The sequence below is a fragment of the Oncorhynchus keta genome, chromosome 10, assembly GCF_023373465.1.
Source record: "Oncorhynchus keta strain PuntledgeMale-10-30-2019 chromosome 10, Oket_V2, whole genome shotgun sequence".
NCBI lineage: Eukaryota > Metazoa > Chordata > Actinopteri > Salmoniformes > Salmonidae > Oncorhynchus > Oncorhynchus keta.
Genome location: NC_068430.1, coordinates 64,664,330 through 64,685,905, shown reverse-complemented (window position 1 = coordinate 64,685,905; position 21,576 = coordinate 64,664,330). Strand labels below are relative to the sequence as shown.

At 46.4% G+C, this 21,576-nt stretch overlaps 1 protein-coding gene across 6 annotated transcripts in view; it reads right to left on the bottom strand.

The window, feature by feature from the left end:
- Nucleotides 1-21,576, bottom strand: part of LOC118389207 (E3 ubiquitin-protein ligase SMURF2-like) — an 87,957-nt gene that overhangs the window by 5,589 nt on the left and 60,792 nt on the right. For 4 of the 6 annotated variants that reach the window (XM_035779041.2, XM_035779044.2, XM_035779039.2 and 1 more), the window contains exons 9-18: nt 17,764-17,848; nt 16,203-16,361; nt 15,852-15,920; nt 8,988-9,204; nt 5,793-5,896; nt 5,411-5,525; nt 4,862-5,040; nt 3,055-3,192; nt 863-983; nt 416-617 (exon numbers count right to left, since the gene is read on the bottom strand). In XM_035779041.2, coding sequence (XP_035634934.2) covers nt 416-617; nt 863-983; nt 3,055-3,192; nt 4,862-5,040; nt 5,411-5,525; nt 5,793-5,896; nt 8,988-9,204; nt 15,852-15,920; nt 16,203-16,361; nt 17,764-17,848 — 1,389 coding nt within the window. The remainder of the gene's footprint in view (nt 1-415; nt 618-862; nt 984-3,054; nt 3,193-4,861; nt 5,041-5,410; nt 5,526-5,792; nt 5,897-8,987; nt 9,205-15,851; nt 15,921-16,202; nt 16,362-17,763; nt 17,849-21,576) is intronic. The other 2 variants (XM_052527604.1, XM_052527605.1) reach the window with 1 other exon arrangement.

Here is a 21,576-nt window from a genome sequence, read left to right as displayed (position 1 = left end):
GTGGCTTACCAAGAGGACATTGAATGTTCCTGAGTGGCCTAGAAACAGTTCTTACTTAAATCGGCTTTAAAATCTAATAGCAAGACCTGAAAATGACTGTCTCTTAGAGACATACCCAGAAAGACTCTCAGCTATAATTGCTGCCAAAGATGCCTCCAAAAAGTATTGACTCAGGGGTGTGAATACTTATGTAAATGAGCTATTTCCTTTTCCATAACTTAGCAAACATTTCTAAAAACATATTTTCACTTTGTCATTATGGGGCATTGTGTGTAGATGGGTGAGAAAAAAAAAGTAATTGAATCAATTTTTAATTCAGGCTGTAGCAACAAAATGCGGAATAAGTCAAGGGGTATGAACACTTTCTGAAGACACTGTAAACACACCACCCTTTCTCCACCCCCCATCTCTTTACCTTGTAAAGCCTTGAATCCCTGCAGTGGGACTCTAGATGACCCGGTAACAAACTGCAGCAGTCTGGCCCTCCTCTCCTCGTCGTAGGACTCCACAGCCTTCCAGAACCACTTGACCACGTTGCTGTCCGTGGTGCAGTGCTTCAGGCGCGTGTTGCTCTTCCAGTCTGCTATATCGATCTTCCCCAGGCCACACACTATCAACTGGGGTAGGGAGGAGAGGGAAGAAAATAGTTGATTCGATGGTTTGAAGGGGTGTATATTCATGGGAAATAGTATGGTAGCCGTCACCTTTCATTTAATTTAAAAAGTACATCCCAAGGTCTCAGATTCATCTTGGGAACCCCCCATACCAACACAAATATGTATGCTCTTGAGGAATGATGTCAGGTTTCCAGTAAGTGAATAATTTCTTTCCCAAACCATGTTATATGCAACTGTCTACATACCTCTAGTTCCTTCTCGTCAAAGGACTTGAGCAGGTGCTGTGGGATGACCTCGTTGAAGCCCTTCTGCAGGGCCAGGAACTGAGCCTCGATTCCGTGGAGGAACCTCCAGTTCACATACAGCCTATAGAGAGAGAGAAGGTAAGACTTAAGTCAGTATAAGTCCATACAACATTGCAACATGTGAAACCCCCACAGCAGTTCAACCAAAACCAGGGCTGGGGGATAAGTCTTTTTGCTGTGCTGGTAATCTTGGGTAGATAGAACCAAATTCAGATTTGGTTCTGTGGGGAGGGTTGAGATTTGGCCTAGTGCGAGAGGCGAAGTCCTTTTAAATCCTCAGCCATCTTTCCCGAAATTCGAAAGATGCCAGGTAACAACCATCTCCGCTTAATCGTGATTTGTCCAAATAATCAGTGACGCAAAAACCAGCGCACCAGAGGAATTATTCCTCTTAACCCTCATATCCCATACGTCCCAGACAGATTTAACTTCCGTTACGGATGGGGGAAGAGACTCCTGTGCTGCTAACTGGCTGGTATGCAGCTGCTGTCTTGGTTGGACCAGGTCGCTCTTGAAAAATAGATTGTATCACAATGAGAATAACCTGGATAAATGAAGGTTCAATCAAATCAAATTTTAAAAAATGAACCCCATTGGTTGTCAGAGGATCGACGTCACGCCATCACAAGGTATGCTTCAGGTGAATACTTGAGACGTGTGTATCGTGTCGGCCAAGTGTGTGTGTGTGTGTATCGTGTTGGACGTGTGTGTACCGTGTCGGATGTGTGTGTGTGTGTGTATCGTGTCGGCCGTGTGTGTGTGTGTATCGTGTCGGCCGCGTGTGTGTGTATCGTGTCGGCCGCGCGTGTGTGTATCGTGTCGGCCGCGCGTGTGTGTATCGTGTCGGCCGCGCGTGTGTGTGTATCGTGTCGGCCGCGCGTGTGTGTGTATCGTGTCGGCCGCGCGCGTGTGTGTATCGTGTCGGCCGTGTGTGTGTGTGTATCGTGCCGGCCGCGTGTGTGTGTGTATCGTGTCGGCCGTGTGTGTGTGTATCGTGCCGGCCGTGTGTGTGTGTATCGTGCCGGCCGTGTGTGTGTGTATCGTGTCGGACGTGTGTGTGTGTGTATCGTGTCGGACCTGTGTGTGTGTGTGTGTATCGTGTCGGACCTGTGTGTGTGTGTGTATCGTGTCGGACCTGTGTGTGTGTGTGTATCGTGTCGGACCTGTGTGTGTGTGTGTATCGTGTCGGACCTGTGTGTGTGTGTGTATCGTGTCGGACCTGTGTGTGTGAGCGTATCGTGTCGGACCTGTGTGTGTGTGTGTGTGTGCGTATCGGCCCTGTGTGTGTGTGTGTGTGTGTGTGTGCGTATCGGCCCTGTGTGTGTGTGTGTGTGTGCGTATCGGCCCTGTGTGTGCGTATCGTGTCGGCCATGTGTGTGTGTATCGTGTCGGCCGTGTGTGTGTATCGTGTCGGCCCTGTGTGTGTGTGTGTGTATGTGTATGTGTGTGCGTGCGTATCGTGTCGGCCGCGTGTGTGTGCGTATCGTGTCTGCCGCGTGTGTGTGCGTATCGTGTCTGCCGCGTGTGTGCGTATCGTGTCGGCCGTGTGTGTGTGTGTGCGTATCGTGTCGGCCGTGTGTGTGTGTGTATCGTGTCGGCCCTGTGTGTGTGTGTGTGTGTGTGTGTGTGTGTGTGTGTGTGTGTGTGTGTGTGTGTGTGTGTGTGTGTGTGTGTGTGTGTGTGTGTACGTATCGGCCGCGTGTGTGTGCGTATCGTGTCGGCCGGGTGTGTGTGCGTATCGTGTCGGCCGGGTGTGTGTGCGTATCGTGTCGGCCGGGTGTGTGTATCGTGTCGGCCGGGTGTGTGTATCGTGTCGGCCGGGTGTGTGTATCGTGTCGGCCGGGTGTGTGTATCGTGTCGGCCGGGTGTGTGTCGTGTCGGCCGGGTGTGTGTATCGTGTCGGCCGGGTGTGTGTATCGTGCCGGCCGGGTGTGTGTATCGTGCGGGCCGGGTGTGTGTATCGTGCGGGCCGGGTGTGTGTATCGTGTCGGCCGGGTGTGTGTATCGTGTCGGCCGGGTGTGTGTATCGTGTCGGCCGGGTGTGTGTATCGTGTCGGCCGGGTGTGTGTATCGTGTTGGCTGGGTGTGTATGTGCGTGCGTGGGACCCAGGCGACGGTCTCCTCCTCTATACCTGACATACTCCTTCTTGGTGTCCTCAGAGACAGAGACAGTCTTGCCGTTGGGCTTCAGTTCGTGCTGGATGATCTCTCCGTAGGCATTGTGCTCCACACAGAATGTATGGTCCAGCACCCCCGTGATGTCATTGTCCCTGGAGGGGGGAGAAGACGGAAATGTTAGTTAGTAGTCGGACGTTTTAGGCTGCCTTGTCAACAGAGGGCGCTAGTGTTGACGGGAGAGTAGTTGGTTCATGGGGGTTGTTGTTTTAGTGGCATTTCATGGATACAGAACAGCCAACATGTCAGCTCAAGGTTGGCGTTTGTATTTTGTATACAGCATCCACACGTGCAAAGGCCAACATTACACATGCTATCCTGTGTGTATTAATATGCGTGGCTGTGCTTGTACAGTATGTTTGTCTCCGGGTGTTCAATTGTGTCTGTGTACAAGCGTCTGTATCTGTGTGTGTATCAACACTGTATGTGTCCAGGGCTATACACTATATATACAAAAGTATAAGGACACCCCTTCAAATTAGTGGATTCAGCTATGTCAGCCACACCAGTTGCTGACAGGTGTATAAAATCGAGCAAACAGCTGTGCAATCTCCATAGACAGACATTGGCAGTAGAATGGCATTACTGAAGAGCTCAGTGACATTCAACGTGGCACCGTAATGGATGCCACCTTTCCAACAAGTCAGTTTGTCAAATTTCTGCCCTGCTAGAGCTGCCTGGGTCAACTGTAAGTGCTGTTATTGTGAAGTGGAAATGTCTAGGAGCAACAAGCTCACAGTGCGGGACCACAGCGTGCTGAAGCACACGCTGTGTAACAATCGTCTGTCACTACCGAGTTCCAAACTGCCTCTGGAAGCAACGTCAACGTCAGCACAAGAACTGTTCGTCGGGAGCTTCGTGAAACGGGTTTCCACGGCAGAGCAGCCACACACAAGCCTAAGATCACCATGCGCAATGCCAAGAGTCGGCTGGAGTTTTGTCCCTCGCCACTTTTGGACTCTGGTGCAGCCTGTATTGGACCTATATGAATTCTGGCTAATTTTGAAGCACGTTGTGCCCTTGAAACTAACATGTAACCCTGTAAAGCTATTTGTTTATTATCAAAGCTACAATGTTGATATGAATCCCAGTCATTGAAATGACAAAGTAATGTGTAGAATATCAGGTTTTTACATTGCGTAAAAAAGGACCGTTTCTAACAGATGCATTACATCGAAAACTGTCCACTGTCTCTCTAAGAATGTCAGTGACGTTCTGAGTGACAACATGCAAATCAGTCATTCATTCATTGCTATGATCATTGATCCCCAGAAGAAGCTATCCCTTTCCCATTCTTTCTGTGCCCCCAAATGTTTGGGCATACTGGAAAAGTTAACAGGTTGTTCGCTAGCTAGCTAATGAGGTAACATGACCGAACAAGGTGTTAACGGCACACAAGTCGTTTTAGAACGGCCCACGGTTTATGAGCGGAAAACACGTCCCGTCACTGGAGATGCTTCCAGCTGCAGCACCAAATGAGCAATAGATGGAAAAACAGAGAGCTGGTAATGTGGGTCACAGCTTTTGAACAGTTTGCGCTAGAGACAATAACCGTTTTTTTTTCTCCGGGGCACTCGGAAACAGTGGTACAGTGAAGCATAATCATTACAACAATTATCATCTGCCAGTGTTTTTTTTCCCTTCAAGGCAAACTGGTGCTCCCAATTTTTAAATCCAAAGTCGCACAGCAAAATATTTAGGAGCATATGCGACCAAAGTGGTCACGCGTTAGAGCCCCTGTACGTGTCGGTGTCTCCTACTCACAGGATCCAGACCAGGCTGTTGTGGAGGTCCGGGTCCACTGACTCCATGTCGTCCAGGGTGATGGGTTTCCCCAGCAGCTGTTTGTAGAAGGGCAGGGTGAAGCCCCCGTCTATGTAGTGGCCGTGGAACACGGCCATGCCCATGATACGGCCCACAAAGTGGAAGTAGGACAGGTGCTCCTGGAGGAAAGGAAAAGAGAGATGAGTTTTGAGGTTGGCCATCGATGCATATTTTTGGGTTATTGACATGTGCGAGTGTGGTCACTATTGGGTTGTCGAGAAAAGCGTGATATAAATGTAGCTTATCATCATTATTATACTGAAGTCCCTCCCCTTTGACTTTCTCATCCAATGGGCTTGAGGTGGTGGTGAGAGGACATAAGGAATCAAGAAAACGTAATTGAGATTCTCCCCATGTCTACTTCTCCACCTTCAGTTTACAAGAACCTCCATCTCTTAGGAATTCTGTTTGTGGTTCGTTCCCCTTCCTCCTCTCTGTTATTATGTGTCTCTCTATGTATCTATTGATTCCTCTATTTCTCTCTCTCACCGGGTTGACGGCGCTGTCTGGGTTGATCTGCAGGGTGTAGATGTCGTCTCTGGAGTACTGGAACAGGCCGTAGTAGGGGTTCAACATCTCATGGGACAGCAGGTACAGCCACTCCCTATATGACAGACAGACATCTGGTTAGTCACGTGACACCGGCATTAATAAAAACACCATTTTTGGGGGGTTGCATGTGGCCACATGCCCCCAAAAATATTCTGTTTGATGTATCAAGCTTTTTGAATGTGAATTTCCACAGTGGTTGTTTCTTTCTGGACTACTGTCCTATAAGGAAAATCAAATATTTTGAAAAGGCATCATTTTGGTTGACCTCATGGTTTTATTAAACAGTGTTTAAGCCTGGAGGTGTGGATGACTGCAGTACCTGGCCACTCCTCCATAGTCCAGGCCCTCCTCTCCTCTGAACTTGACCATCAGTCTCTTCCACAGGTCCTTGGGACGCATCTTCATCACCTGGCGGTACGACTCCTGCAACACAACAAAAGAGAGCATGGGTATGTTAACCTTGGGTGTATTCACTAGGAACCAAACGGGGAGGAACCTACCTGAGCCGGTCCAATAGAAACTCTTGTTTTTGTTGCAAAACATTGCTACGCTTTGCATTAAGGAATACACCCCTAATCTTAAGATGTGCCAACCTGCAGGCCATTCAACTTGACCCTCAATCATACTGTTTCTGTTCTAAACAGAGCTTGTTGTTTTATGCAGCAATAAGAGCATTAGTGGATTACAATGTTCCGGATCCGAATTCCACCACTGATCATGTAAAGTCTGTTTTTTTAAAGTGGGGCAGAGAGTAAAACAATATGCGGTCGGCAATTTACCATTGTCATAATACTCCCTCAGATTAGTCAATTCACCATCCAGAACTGTTTGACAGCGCTGCACACCTCTCCTCTTTCTCGGTCTCTCTCTCTTCTGGTAGACTAGGACCTAGTGGTGCCTGGGAGTAACCAGCAGCACCAACACCATGACATCTGTGCCTGGGCAAGAGAGTGTATGTGTGAGTGGGCTTCATGTGCACTAGCACTAACTACCTTTACATTACGTGAGGGCCTTTTCTCTCGCTCCCTATTTTCTCTATCAGGGTCCAGAGTAACTCAGGAGGGCTGCCATCAAAAACAAACTCCTGCCACCACAGCACAGAGCTTGTGAGGAGTGTTGCAAATATGAACGCAGCAAAGCACGGGAAGCAGGCTCGAGGAGAAGCAGGAGAGTGAAGCAAGGGTTATTAGTTATGAAATTACAGTACACTGGTCAGCGGCGAACAATGCCATCAGTCCCTGTTGAAAACTAGAGTTAATCACAGGCAGGACGCGCACACACACACACGCGCTCGCTCTGCTTTCTCGCAGATCGTTTCCCCCCTTGCTGTCACGTACCGAGGATGAAGTCATCTTTTTTTCTTTGCTCAAATTGTACCGCCGAAAGATGTCGTCCCCCCCTTCTCTCCTCCTTCCCCCTACTTTTAGCGGCTGAAATCATCCTGAAAGAATGCCTTGCCGTGGAAGAACAGATGATTGGAGGAGGAGAAGGAAAGAGGAAACTGTGGTGTTTGACGGGGCCTTTTTCACTTTGTTTTTTACGGCGAATCGTAACGAATTTGGGGGTATTACCGCTCAGTTCTCGTAGGCATTTTCTTGCAGACTGTAAATGGATGCAAAGCCACAATTGTACGGGTGTGCATATTTGTAAACTTGTAACAGAGTGTGTTAAAGTATGTTTATACAGTGGGGAGAACAAGTATTTGATACACTGACGATTTTGCAGGTTTCCCTACTTGTAGAGGTCTGTGAAGCATGTAGAGGTCTGTGAATCCAGAAAATCGCATTTTATTGCATGACATAAGTATTTGATCACCTACCAACCAGTAAGAATTCCGTCTCTCACAGACATGTTAGTTTTTCTTTAGGAAGTCCTCCTATTCTCCACTCATTACCTGTATTAACTGCACCTGTTTGAACTCGTTACCTGTATAAAAGACACCTGTCCACACACTCAATCAAACAGACTCCAACCTCTCCACAATGGCCAAGACCAGAGAGCTGTGTAAGGCTATCAGGGATAAAATTTTAGACCTGCACAAGGCTGGGATGGGCTACAGGACAATAGGCAAGCAGCTTGGTGAGAAGGCAACAATTATTAGAAAATGGAAGAAGTTCAAGATGAGGGTCAATCACCCTTGGTCTGGGGCTCCATGCAAGACCTCACCTCGTGGGGCATCAATGATCATGAGGAATGATCAGCCCAGAACTACACGGCAGGACCTGGTCAATGACCTGAAGAGAGCTGGGACCACAGTCTCAAAGAAAACCATTAGTAACACACTACGCCGTCATGGATTAAAATCCTGCAGCGCACGCAAGGTCCCCCTGCTCAAGCCAGCGCATGTCCAGGCCCGTCTGAAGTTTGCCATTGAGCATCTGGATGATCCAGAGGAGGAATGGGAGACGGTCATGTGGTCTGATGAGACAAAAACAGAGCTTTTTGGTCTAAACTCCACTCGCCGTGTTTGGAGGAAGAAGAAGGATGAGTACAACCCCAAGAACACCATCCCAACTGTGAAGCATGGAGGTGGTAAACATCATTATTTGGGGATGCTTTTCTGCAAAGGGGACAGGACGACTGCACCGTATTGAGGGGAGGATGGATGGGCCCATTTATCGTGAGATCTTGGCCAACAACCTCCTTCCCTCAGTAAGAGCATTGTAGATGGGTTGTGGCTGGGTCTTCCAGCATGACAACGACCCGAAACACACAGCCAGGGCAACTAAGGAGTGGCTCCGTAAGAAGCATCTCAAGGTCCTGGAGTGGCCAAGCCAGTCTCCAGACCTGAACCCAATAGAAAATCTTTGGAGGGAGCTGAAAGTCCGTATTGCCCAGAGACAGCCCCGAAACCTGAAGGATCTGGAGAAGGTCTGTATGGAGGAGTGGGCCAAAATCCCTGCTGCAGTGTGTACGAAACCTGGTCAAGAACTACGGGAAACGTATGATCTCTGTAATTGCAAACAAAGGTTTCTGTACCAAATATTAAGTTCTGCTTTTCTGATGTATCAAATACTTATGTCATGCAATAAAATGCTAATTCATTACACAAAAGTCATACAATGTGATTTTCTGGATTTTTGTTTTAGATTCCGTCTCTCACAGTTGAAGTGTACCTATGATAAGGTAAGTAGGAAAACCTGCAAAATCGGCAGTGTATCAAATACTTGTTCTCCCCACTGTATATATTTTCAGTATAAAGCGCTTGTTTGGGTTTTATGAGCATGCACAGTACTATTGCATGTGTCATTTTTACATGTATGCATTAGTGTGTGTACAAAACATTAAGAGCACCTGCTCTTTCCATGACAAAGTCTGCACCTCAATATTAGGAAGGTGTGTGCAGCCTACTTTAAAATGTACGCTTCATTTGTGGTGGATGAGTGAGTTACGTCTCTCAACGTAAAGCACTACCTAATATACATGCAAATGCAATCCATTACGATACAGTATAAATGAAGCCATCAATCACACACACTTGGACAAAGTTTTCACACAGGGTCCCTCAGTTTACCTCAAAGATCTCCTCACGGCAGACCTCGATGCGACAGTGTCCTGCCTGGGGCTGCTGATTGGACAGCTCCTGCCGGAGGATCTTGAGCTTCTGGACCAGGTCCCTCTTGTACTTAGGCACAGTGAGGCACTCAGCCTCCTCGGGGAGCTGGGCCGGGGACAACGCCGGGACCTGCGGGGGGGGCTGCTGCTCCTTCAACTGGTTCGACTGACGACTACTGGGGAGGGAGACCAGCAGAAATGCTCAATGTTAAACAGTACAAGATTGCAATATGAAATCAAACAAAACAATTGTAACACATGGAATGAAATGATTAACACCATCTTTCTCTCTCTTGAGTATTGTTTGTGGAGGATACGGGGTTAAAAGTACATATATCTCAGCTCGTTGTCGAGAGGGAGTTGTGGTCTGTCTGTGCCTTTTGCCCTCCGCCACCTCATTCTCTCCTTCCCTTTCATTTTAGGTGCTGGCAGACTAATTAAATAGGCAGCCTTCGCTTTGTAAGACACCTCTGTTTCCTCTTTAAAGCCTCATAGTGCCTTCAAAGTGAAACTGGCGCCTTCGTCGGTGCCCTCTGCCACCCTGCCCCTGGCTAACCGCGGCTGGGGCCACCGCAGCCCTGGCTCTGTACCCACGTCAATCTATGCCCATATGGGATGGTTACATGCCTGGGTGGGCCTCGTAAAAACACAATTCACCCCCCCCCACCCCAAAAAGGGCCAGAGTTTCCAACAGGACAGTACTGTACAGAAGACGGAGTCCCTAATAAAAGGACATACTGTGCAGTAGCAGTACAGTTGCGGCCAAACAATGGTGGTTCACAGAGAGGAAGTTCTTTAAACCTGTGTCTGAGAGGGGAGGCCACAGGCAGAACAGAACACAGCCACCCAAACACACACCCTCATTCTTCAGGGGTGGAAAAAAGAAAAAGCGTGTTATATTTGGCGTTCTCCAAAGTAAAACAGGCCCAGTGTTCCGCCAGTCCGTATCCCTGTATAATCAAGTCAGCTGGTATTTATTTTATTGGCAGTGTCGAGGCCCTTCCATGTCAAAGTGAGGGTAAGGCTCGGCTCGCAGGGCTGAAAACCACTAGGAACACACACACACACACACACACACACACACACACACACACACACACACACACACACACACACACACACACACACACACACACACACACACACACACACACACACACACGGAAGAGAGGTCCTTAAACAAAATAGAATGAGTTTCTCTTGGCTCGGGTTGGGAAGCCCTTGAACCATATAATAAAACATAATTTGAGCGTTTTCGTTGAGGGCGCGCAGGGTAATTAAAAATAAATTTTGGTACAGTTAGCAGTCTCGGGTTCCCGATTCGGAATGACCTCGGCATATTTCTATCTGTAAATATAGAAGTACAAGTGCGGCTCAGTCGAAAGTCACTCTGGCGCGGAGACACACAAGGGGAAAGAGTCGAGGGTTCCTTTCTGTGACGAGCCTCCATGAAATACGACTATCCGGGTAGAAAGACAAACTTTCAAATTCAATCTAGGAGTATTATTGTTATTCCAAGCTAGAAGAACAAGGCGAGGAGAGAGCGAGCGATGCCAGAACAGGATTCACTGGACTAAAGCGGTCACGATCATGAAGTTGGCACAGGTTTGGTATCGAGGTCCCAGCGAATCAAAAGCTCCTTTATTGAGCCGGGCGCTGGAAGTACTACCTAAGTAGAACCTCCCTCTCCCTGGCCCTTTACACCTCGCCTGAACAGTGGGGAGAAGGCCCGCCAAGGGTCGTCCGAGCGGCACTGCCGTGCTGACTACTACCCACAAAGGAGTGTGTGTTTGTGGCGCTGGAGCTCAACCCTCAATCACCAATCATCTCCCCTGGCTCCGGAAAGGAGGGGAGACATTCCCATTGGCAGTGGATGGAAAGGGATGGCCAAGTTCTCCCAAAGGGAAGACAAGGGAAGTATTGCACTATATAGGGAATAGGATGTCAGCCAATCACTACCCTAGCACCACAAAGGTAGCTTTCACAAGCCTGGGGATGCCTCCCTTTCTCACACTCACACAGAGCCCCCATAGACACTGAAAATAACACTCTGCTTACAGACAGGATGTTTATAGTATTTAGGCTACATAAAATATGCCTATAAGCCACAAAGACACAAACAAAACATGACAGACTAAAAATACATAAAGACCCATCCAAAGGCCTTGACAACATAACGCTCTGTTTACAGATATGACATTTACAGAATTTAAGTGACATAAAAAGGTGTCTATATGCCACACACTTCAAATATATAAAATATTGCTTATAAAGACAGTTATTTTATTCATTCGCTGACCTTCATTTCACCAGGTAAGTTCGACGCCCCATTGTACACCAAATATAAACGACTCGCTTGATAAATATAACGCAGACATTGACGTAATGCTGCGGAAATATATACGTTTAGTCAGGAACATACATGTGAGACAGACCGTGTGGCTGAGTGCAGACCACAGTAATGTGGATGTGAGAGACATGTCTGGCAGTCTTGGAACCAGCTACCAGCCAGTCAAATATAAACCGGTCGGTGCTGCGTTGACAGAACAGCAGGTAAATGCCACTCTACCCGATCATACAAATCGCGAAGGAGAGAGCGAGAGAGCGCGAAGGAGAGAGCGAGAGCGCGAAGGAGAGAGCGAGAGCGAAGGAGAGAGCGAGAGCGAAGGAGAGAGCGAGAGCGAAGGAGAGAGCGAGAGCGAAGGAGAGAGCGAGAGCGAAGGAGAGAGCGTGCAGGAGAGAGCGCAAGAGAGAGCGCAAGAGAGAGAGAGAGAGAGCAAGAGAGAGAGAGAGAGCAAGAGACAGAGAGAGAGAGCAAGAGAGAGAGAGAGAGCAAGAGAGAGAGAGAGAGCAAGAGAGAGAGAGCAAGAGAGAGAGCGAGGCAGAGAGAAGGAGAGCGGGAGAGAGAAGAGAGGAGAAGAAGAGTGAGAAGAGAGGAACCTCATTGCAGAACAGTAGTCTGCACTTTGGCGCATATCTCACATTCCTCTCCTTCCACATCCTCCTTTGTCTTTCGCTCTCTCATTCTCTAAATCTCTCGCTCTGGTATACAACTATGCATTGAATTCCTTTCCCATCTTATTTTCAACCCTGTAAAGTGTGACAACTTTTTTCCTACCTTTGCCTTACATGGAATCAAATAACTCGAAACCTCAATCAAAAACCAAAGCACCATTAAGTATTGGCTCCTTACCATTCTGTTTATCTAAAGGTCACACAATGCAACACAGCATACTGTCACCACACTGTCTCTTACAGCGAGGTAACACTTATCGTGAGCTCATCATCAACAGCATGTCCTCTCTGACAAACTTAAATGGCCTGAGGAATCCCGGCAAAAAACATTTATCAAGCGTGGGCCATGGCGGTTGTTGGGTGAAATATTCTGAAATCCTGGGGCTGATCGAAGACAGATGTGATGCTAATGGCAGGCCAGGCCTGGCTGCAGCACCGCTAGGCTAGCTAGCTAATATGTTTTCCAGCAGCTTCGAGCAGAGCTTTCTGGGATGGGCCAGTTGGGGTGTTACTGGAGCCAGGGGAGCCCTCAATGTTTGGAGGGGGTGACACACGCACACACAATCATAAACACATAATTGTGCAAACACACACACTCAATTCAAAAACAGGGTTCACACACACACACACACACACTTTGTCCACCCTCCCAGCTCCAGATAGCTCACTCTCCTCCCCAGACTATGTGAACATCATCAGACACATCATCTGGTCTCACTTTGCCTGTTTACTTGCCTGTCGTCAGTCAGTACGGACTGTTTATAGTTCCGGCTGAGAACCAGTCAGCAATCAAACAAGATGTCCGTGTTCTGCTAAGTGCCTTTAATACCCAATAAAACGTGATTGCGCGAGAGACAACAAAGCAATAAAATAAAGAAAATGTTGTCTTCATAGAAGTGTGCTGACTGAGGGGGTGGAATAAATGTTGCCGAATTGTAGCCTTGTTTAAATGGAGTGTACACAAGTAGTCTGGGGGTTAAATTCCAGGGAGACACACAATTGGCTCTTGACTAACTGCCATCTGAGGAGAATAGTAACACACACACACCTGTGCTCAGCACAAACACACTAACACGCACACACGTGCTTAAAACCATACTTGTATCTACTTATACAGCTATACAGACTAACAGTCTTTTGTAAAAAATACTAAACAGCACTAAAACACTAGAATACGATATAGTAGTGATTAGTGGTGTAACACTTCTAGGTACAAGAAAGGCCTATACATAGCCAATTAAATAAGACACTATTGGATCCGACTGCTGCCACCAAATGTATATTATGCAAGTCAACAGTGTGTAAGTTTATTACTTTGGTTTGCATTGCTTTACTTTTCCCTCATCTGTGAAGAAAAACCACATTCCAAGTGTTCAAAAGTAGCTTCTTTCAGAGTGCTGCAAATCTTGCCCTCAAAAGGGAATAAGACAGTGTTGTGCATCAGCGTAACAGCAGACCTATAAGCTTGCTGCCAGCTCTTAGCAAACTGTAGGGGAAAAATTGTGTTTGACCGAATACAATGCTATTTCTCGGTAAACAAATTAACAACAGACTTTCAGCATGCTTATAGAGAAGGGCACTCAACATGTACTGCACTGACACAAATGACTGATGATTGGTTGAAAGAAATTGATAAGAAGATTGTGGGAGCTGTACTCTTAGATTTCAGTGCAGCCTTTGATATTATTGACCATAACCCGTTGTTGAGAAAACTTAACTGCTATGGCTTTTCAACCTCGGCCATCTATCTAATAGAACTCAAAGGGTTTAATATAATGGAAGCGTATCTCAAACATGTAAAGTGTGGTGTGCCGCAGGGCAGCTCTCTAGGCCCTCTACTCTTTTCTATTTTTACCAATGACCTACCACTGGCATTAAACAAAGCACGTGTGTCCATGTATTCTGATGATAAAACCATACACACATCAGCAACCACAGCTAATGAAGTCACTGAAACCCTTAAACAATTGCAGTCCGTTTTGGAATGGGTGGCCAGTAATAAACTGGCCCTGAACATCTCTAAAAACTAAGAGCATTGTATTTGGTACAAATCATTCTTTAACTGCTAGACCTCCGCAGAATCTGGTAATGAATGGTGTGGCTGTTGAACAAGTTGAGACTAAATTACTTGGCGTTGCCTTAGATTGTAAACTGTCATGGTCAAAACATACAGATTCAAAGGTTGCAAAGATGGGGAGAGTTCTAGCCGTAATAAAGAGATGCTCTGCTTTTTTGACACCACACTCCAAAAAGCAAGTTCTGCAGGCTCTAGTTTAATCTAATCTTGATTGTTGTCCAGTCGTGTGGTCCAGTGCTGCAAGGACAGACCTAGTTAAGCCGCAGCTGGCCCAGAACAGAGCGGCACGTTTTGCTCTTAATTGTAATCTGAGAGCTAATATTAATACTATGCATGCCAGTCTCTCTTGGCTAAGAGTTGAGGAGAGACGGACTGCATCACTTCTTTTTATAAGAAACATTGTGTTGAAAATCCCAAATTGTTTACATAGTCAATTTACACACAGCTCTGACACACACACACTTATCCCACCAGACATGCCACCAGGGGTCTTTACATAGTCCCCAAATCCAGAACATATTCAAGGAAACTTACAGTATTATATAGAGCCCTTATTGCATGGAACTTCCTTCCATCTCATATTGCTCAAATAAACAGCAAACCAGGTTTCAAAAAACAGATAAAGCTACCCCTTGCGGCACAATGCCTCTCCCCTATTTGACCTTGATAGTTTGTGTGTATGCATTGATATGTAGGCTACATGTGCCTTTTTATGTATGTAGTTCTGTCCTTTAGCTGTTCTTGTCTAATGATGTTCTGTATTATGTCAATCTGTACTATGTTTCATGTTTGGTGTGGACCCCAGGAAGAGTAGCTGCTGCTTTTGCAACAGCTAATGGGGATCCTAATAAAATACCAAACACCCAACTCACAAAGCTAGCTCCACTACCGGGGGCCATTTTGACACATGGATACTATTTGTGCCGAATGACCAGATGTTGATTTCACAAACACGCGTCTCGTGCCAAACGCTGTTATTGCAAGGTTTCAACTGAGAATTCTTATGAAAAAAAAATGTTTTCTTCCTAAAAGAAAAATGACACATTCTTTATGTAAGACAAGAAATTCAAGCTCCCTATATCATAGCTTAGGTTTAGCTACTGCCCTTCACCAGCTCCCTCTGTGTCCACCTTACTGTGTGCAAAGCAGCGTGGGTAATAGCGTGGTAACTGGATGCCCGCACAACACACACACACCTGCTGGCTTACTGCAGAGTGAGGACTAGCCTAGCAGCATCTGATCCACATTACATTGCGTTTCCTCAGTAGTGGAATGGCTCCAGCCCTAACCCCAGATCCAGCCCAGAGGCCTTTCATGGCATACCTGAGGTTCAGCTGAGGCAGCGCGCTGACAGACTGTTTGCGCACAGACAGCCAGGAGTGTGTTTAGTGAACCTGAATGGCATCTGTGAAAATCAACCGTGGCGAAGCTATACACACAGACGGCCCACTGGTAGGGTCACACGTTGTTAGCATTTTTTTCAGTCTTACGCTGCTGTCGTGATGTCTGTGTGTGAATATAAGTATGGTGAAAAGTTGCTGAGTTTGCACACATGTGTGTCTGGTTGAGTGGTGTGTCAGTGTTGTTATTTGTCACCCCTGAAGTGTGGTGTGTGTGTGCGTGTGCGTGTGCGTGTGTGTGTGTGTGTGTGTGTGTGTGTGTGTGTATGTATGTATGTATGTATGTATGTATGTATGTATGTATGTATGTATATATAGGGAGGAGGGTTACCTGAGGTTAGTGTTCTGGCTCTGGCTCTCCATGGCCACGCGGGGACCGTTTGGACCAGGGCCATTTGGACTAGGGAGGAAAAGAGGGAGAGAGAGAGCAACAAACCAACAGTGATATAAAATGGGACAAAAAGATCTGACGCCATCACACAGCAGATGGATCCACTAACAGCAGGCAGAATGCTTCCTCAACATTTTTGCTACCATGATAATTTACTGTGATCTAGAAAATAAGCAGCTAAAGGCATTTTCAGCTAAAGGCATGACCCCTGAGTAGACCACTAGATTAAAAGTAAAGACCCCAGCTCGAGTCAAAGGTCACAGCCTGAATAGTGACAGTGTTTGCACTCACTTGAGGACCAGGTGGAGGTTGGCGGAGAGGCGCGGGTCGGTGAACTGCGTGGTTCGGTTGTTGTGGTCCACAAAGTAGACGCGTCCCGTTGCCGTGTTGCGGATCTCCCAGCCCGGCGGCAGAGGACCCAGCTCCTCACAGTTGACGTTGCTCAGATCCCTGGGCAGGAAAATAGGACCACAGGAGACCGTGAAGACAACTAAACCATAACAACGTAAACCCATCGCTCACTCAACCTAGGGTGCTAAAACAACAAGGGTATAACGCAATGAGCATAATAATACAGAGTATTTACTACTATTATCATCATACTTTATTGAGTATTAATCTAGGTTAATGAGAGTATATTATCTTTTATAGTGTAAGAACCAGGATATTATAGTACAAATCGACTTGTAAACACAGTCACTACTGTTGGCAGTCTTTATTCTACCAGTTAGGTAGGATTATTGAGTGCAATTTGTATTTTCTAAGTACACAACAAATCTTTTCTTCCAAGTATAAAAAGGACATCCCAGAGGCATGCCTAAATTCAACTCAACAGAGTTGGATCGATCGCAAAACATCTGAGAAAACACTTGAATAAATTCAAAAAACTCCCTATCGGTCTCTACTCCCCCATAGACCTACATTCTTTGCTGTTGAAACCTAAAACCCTGAAGTGGGATGTATTAACTGTCCACTAAGGACTCATCACTAAAGCAGTCTGCACATGCCTGGCTAAGCTGTTTCATTACATAATGGGTGTTTGTAACTCGTTCTGGGCCAAATGACCATGATTCAAGGTTGAATCTTAAGGATATTGAATCTCTGAAGACCAAGACATTGATAAGTTCATTATTTGGGATAAATCGGTGTGCTTGTGTGTGTGTGTGTGTGTGTGTGTGTGTGTGTGTGCATATTAGCGCATCAATGAACAAGAAATACTCAGTGGAGGTGAGGAAAGGTCAGGGTTCACAACCAGGGCGGCAGGTAGCCTAGTGATTAGAGAGTTGGGCCAGTAACCGGAAGGTTGCTGGATCGAATACCCGAGCCGACAAGGTAAAAATCTTTCGTTCTGCCCATGAGCAAGGCAGCCCCCCGCCCTTGTTCCTCGGGCGCTATGGATGTCGATTGGCAGCCCCCTGCACCTCTCTGATTCAGAGGGGTTGGGTTAAATGCACATTTCAGTTGACACATTTCAGTTGAAATACATTCAGTTGGACAAGAAGAAAACAGACTGAAACAGGGAGGTCTACCTGGACTTAAGAGACATTTTATGACCCGGGAGACAGACCAAAAAGACAGTGGAAGATCAATTGTCAAAGTTTCGAGTCAATGTGAAGGAGAGAGAGCGAGTGACAGCGACAGATTGCTTTACGTATGGCTATTTTGACCCTTCATTATTGTTGTTGCCCCGTTGACAATATTGATTATTATTTTAATTATGTTTAATATTGTAAATCTCCAAAGTAAGCTTGGGCAAATGTACATTATTACCTCATGTCAATAAAGCAAATTGAATTGAGAGAGAGACCGAGAGAGATGGAGGTGAGTGTGTGTGTTTCATAGCAGTGTGTACCTGGGCACTCGAGGGTCGTGCCATGTGCTGACGCCCGTCTGGGTGTGGAGGAAGTACACCTGGCCCTGCTGCGTGGTTCTTTGCTCTGTGAGAGGAGGGGCACAAAAAGACAACGCTGTGAGAAAAGTGGAGGCAATCTTAAAAGGCACACCCTTTTGTTCTTCAATTCTCTCAACTTAAACGGCACACAAATTCGTATTTATGTTCCAAAAATCTGGACAGGACACCAGAGTGAACCACCCAGTATGAGTGCACTGACGGTGACAGGGCACCAGTGTGTGTGCGAGCGCGAGCGCGCCTCGTGCATGCACATGTAATATAGTCCCTCATTCATCCCCATTAACCCCGATTTCCTTCCGACAACACATATTCCACCCAGCTCACCTCTCACTCCCTCAGTTCCACCCAACGGGTCAAGAGTCACTGACTGAGTCGAAGGAGAAAAATGCCCTCCTGGCCTTAAGTGAGTCACCTCTGCCAACCTCTGCCAAGAACATTGGGCATTTTCAGGGGCATGGATCACCGCCATTCTAACTGAATGGAATTCATCACCACCCTTATCATTTCCTTCACAGACTCTCTGGTTCAGTTCTTCTACAGAGCTCTGTGTTGAGCCTGGAGTTTATGCAGTTCAACACAGAGGCCCAAGAGCTCTGCAGGAGATATACACTGAGTGTACAAAACATTCCAGGACATAGACCGACCAGGTGAAATGATAGGCTATGATCCCTTATTGATGTCACTTGTTAAATCCACTTCAAAACAGTGTAGATGAAGGGGAGGAGTCAGGTTAAAGGATGATTTGTTAAGCCTTCAGACATGGACTGTGTATGTGTATACCATACAGAGGGTGACTGGGCAAGATGAAAAATGTCGGTGCCTTTGAACGAGGTATGGTAGCAGGTGTCAGGAACTACAATGCTGCTGAGTCTTTCACGCTCAACAGTTTCCCCGTGTGTATCAAGAATGGTCCACCACCCAAAGGACATCCAGCCAACTTGACACAACTGTTGGAAGCATTGGAGTCACCATGGGCCAGCATCCCTGTGGAAAGCTTTCGACACCTTGTAGAGTCCCTGCCCCGACGAATGTTTGGTATACACCGTAAATCCTCATCATTTATGAACTTGCTAAGTTGTGTCGTATATTAAAATAGGAGGTAGAAATAGAGGATGGGGAACTTCCACAGAACAGGGAGATTGTGGTGACTGGTGGGCTGGCGTTGTAAATCAGTGTTTTGCTACAGCATATTAAATAATGGTGCAATACACTCGACTGTTGACGTCCGACATGTCAATGTTTTTAGTTGTATCTGTCCCTATCAAATGAGTCTCGTCCTCAGGCTAACCACTACCATATATACAGAGAGAGAAAGAATTGGCTGGCGGACGTGATTACAAGCAAATAAGCCATTAAATACATCATTTAATTGTGTGTTGGTCTCTGGCTGTGAAAGTCAAACTGGTCCAACACTGTGTGCATGGGGTGCTCAAAATAGCTGCAATCCATAGCAACAGTCTAGCAACCACCAGCCTGTAGTACTTAAATCATATTGGATAATGTATGTAATACGTTCCATCTGCATGTATAATGTATACAAGACTGAGGCTGTACAGAGGGAACAACAATATCTGACGCTCTGACAAGGGCAGACGTGGGGTTGACCAAAAACACCCAAATGAAAACCAGTTCCCCTCGAATGCACCCTTTCCTGTCCTCCACATGGGGGAAATGTTCTTTCTCTCCCTTCCCTTCAATCGCTCTCCTCCTCTTTGGCTTGCTCCCCCTCTCCATCTCTCCTTTGTGGGAATATCACTCTGCACTGCGAGAACACTATGGAGCGCTGGGAAGTGTTGGCAAACACGGAGAAGAGAGAAGAGGGGTGAGGAGAGAAGAGGGGTGAGGAGAGAAGAGGGGTGAGGAGAGAAGAGGGGCCTTGAAAACACAGCCTGCGCTGATTGCAGCTGTCATGATGTGGTGCTGTGGGAAGAGGGAAGCTGAGAGAGGGAGGAAAGGAAGGAGAGAGGGGGAGGGAGCTGAGAAACGTAGGGAGGGACAGAGGGATCTAGAGAGACAGGGAGGGGGAGAGAGGGAAGGAGGGGTGAAGGCTGTGGTTGTAGCAGCAGGGAGATTGTTGTACTACCCTCTCAAAGGCTGACAACAAAGCCATGTTTGCCCTGGTATTACGCTGCTACAGTAGAAGTCGGAGGTTTACATACACCTTAGCCAAATACAGATAAACTATGTTTTTCACAATTCCTGACATTTAATCCAAGTAAAAATACCCCGTCTTAGGTCAGTTAGGATCACCACTTTATTTTAAGAATGTGAAATATCAGAATAATAGTAGAGAGAACGATTACTTTAAGCTATTTAAGCATTCCCAGTGGGTCAGAAGTTTACATACACTCTCAATTCGCATTTGGTAGCGTTATCTTTAAATGTTTTAACTTGGGTCAAACGTTTCGGGTAGCCTTCCACAAGCTTCCCACAATAAGTTGGGTGAATTCTGGCCCATTCCTCCTGACAGAGCTGGTGTAACAGTCAGGTTTGTAGGCCTCCTTGCTCGCACATGTTTTTTCAGTTCTGCCCACAAATGTTCTATAGGATTGAGGTCTAGGCTTTGTGATGGCCACTCCAATACCTTGACTTTGAAGTCCTTAAGCCATTTTGCCACAACTTTGGAAGTATGCTTCGGGTCATTGTCCATTTGGAAAACCCATTTGGACCAAGCTTTAACTACCTGACTGATGTCTTGAGATGTTGCTTCAATATATCCACATAATTTTCCTCCTCATGATGCCATCTATTTTGTGAAGTTCACCAGTCCCTCCTGCAGCAAAGCACCCCCACAACATGATTGCCCCCCCACCCATGTTTCACAGTTGGGATGGTATTCTTCGGCTTGCAAGCTAAAAAACTTTTTCCCCCCAAAAATACGATCTTGTCCCATGTGCAGTTGCAAACCGTAGTCTGGCTTTTTTATGGCGGTTTTGGAGCAGTGGCTTCTTCCTTGCTGAGAGGCCTTTCAGGTTATGTCCATATAGGACTCTAGGAGACAGAACACATCTCCTTCCTGAGCGGTATGACGGCTGCGTGGTCCCATGGTGTTTATACTTGCGTACTATTGTTTGTACAGATGAACGTGGTACCTTCAGGTGTTTGGAAATTGCTCCCAAGGATGAACCAGATTTTTGGAGGTCTACCATTGAATTTTTCCTGAGGTCTTGGCTGATTTCTTTTGATTTTCCCATGATGTCAAGCAAAGACGCACTGAGTTCGAAGGTAGGCCTTGAAATACACCTCCAATTGACTCAAATTATGTCAATTAGCCTATCAGAAGCTTCTAAAGCCATGACATCATTATCTGGAATTTTCCAAGCTGGTTAAAGGCAGTCAACTTAGTGTATGCAAACTTCTGATCCACTGGAATTGTGATACAGGGAATTATAAGTGAAATAATCTGTCTGTAAACAATTATTGGAAAAATGACTTGTGTCTTGCACAAAGTAGATATCCTAACCGACTTGCCAAGACTATAGTTTGTTAACAAGAAATTTGCGGAGTGGTTGAAAAGCGAGTTTTAATGACTCCAACCTAAGTGTAGGTAAACTTCCGACTTCAACTGTACGTGGACACTGCAGGGTCCATGAATTCCTTTCACTGATAATTACAGTGTGTGCCTTCATGTGTGCGTACGTGTGTGTGTGTGTGTGTGTATTTGTGTGACACTGTAGCTCTGAGTCAGGTCAGTTGAGGTGTGTTTATGTAAGCATGTGACTGTGCTTACAGAAGCCTTTGGCACATCATGCT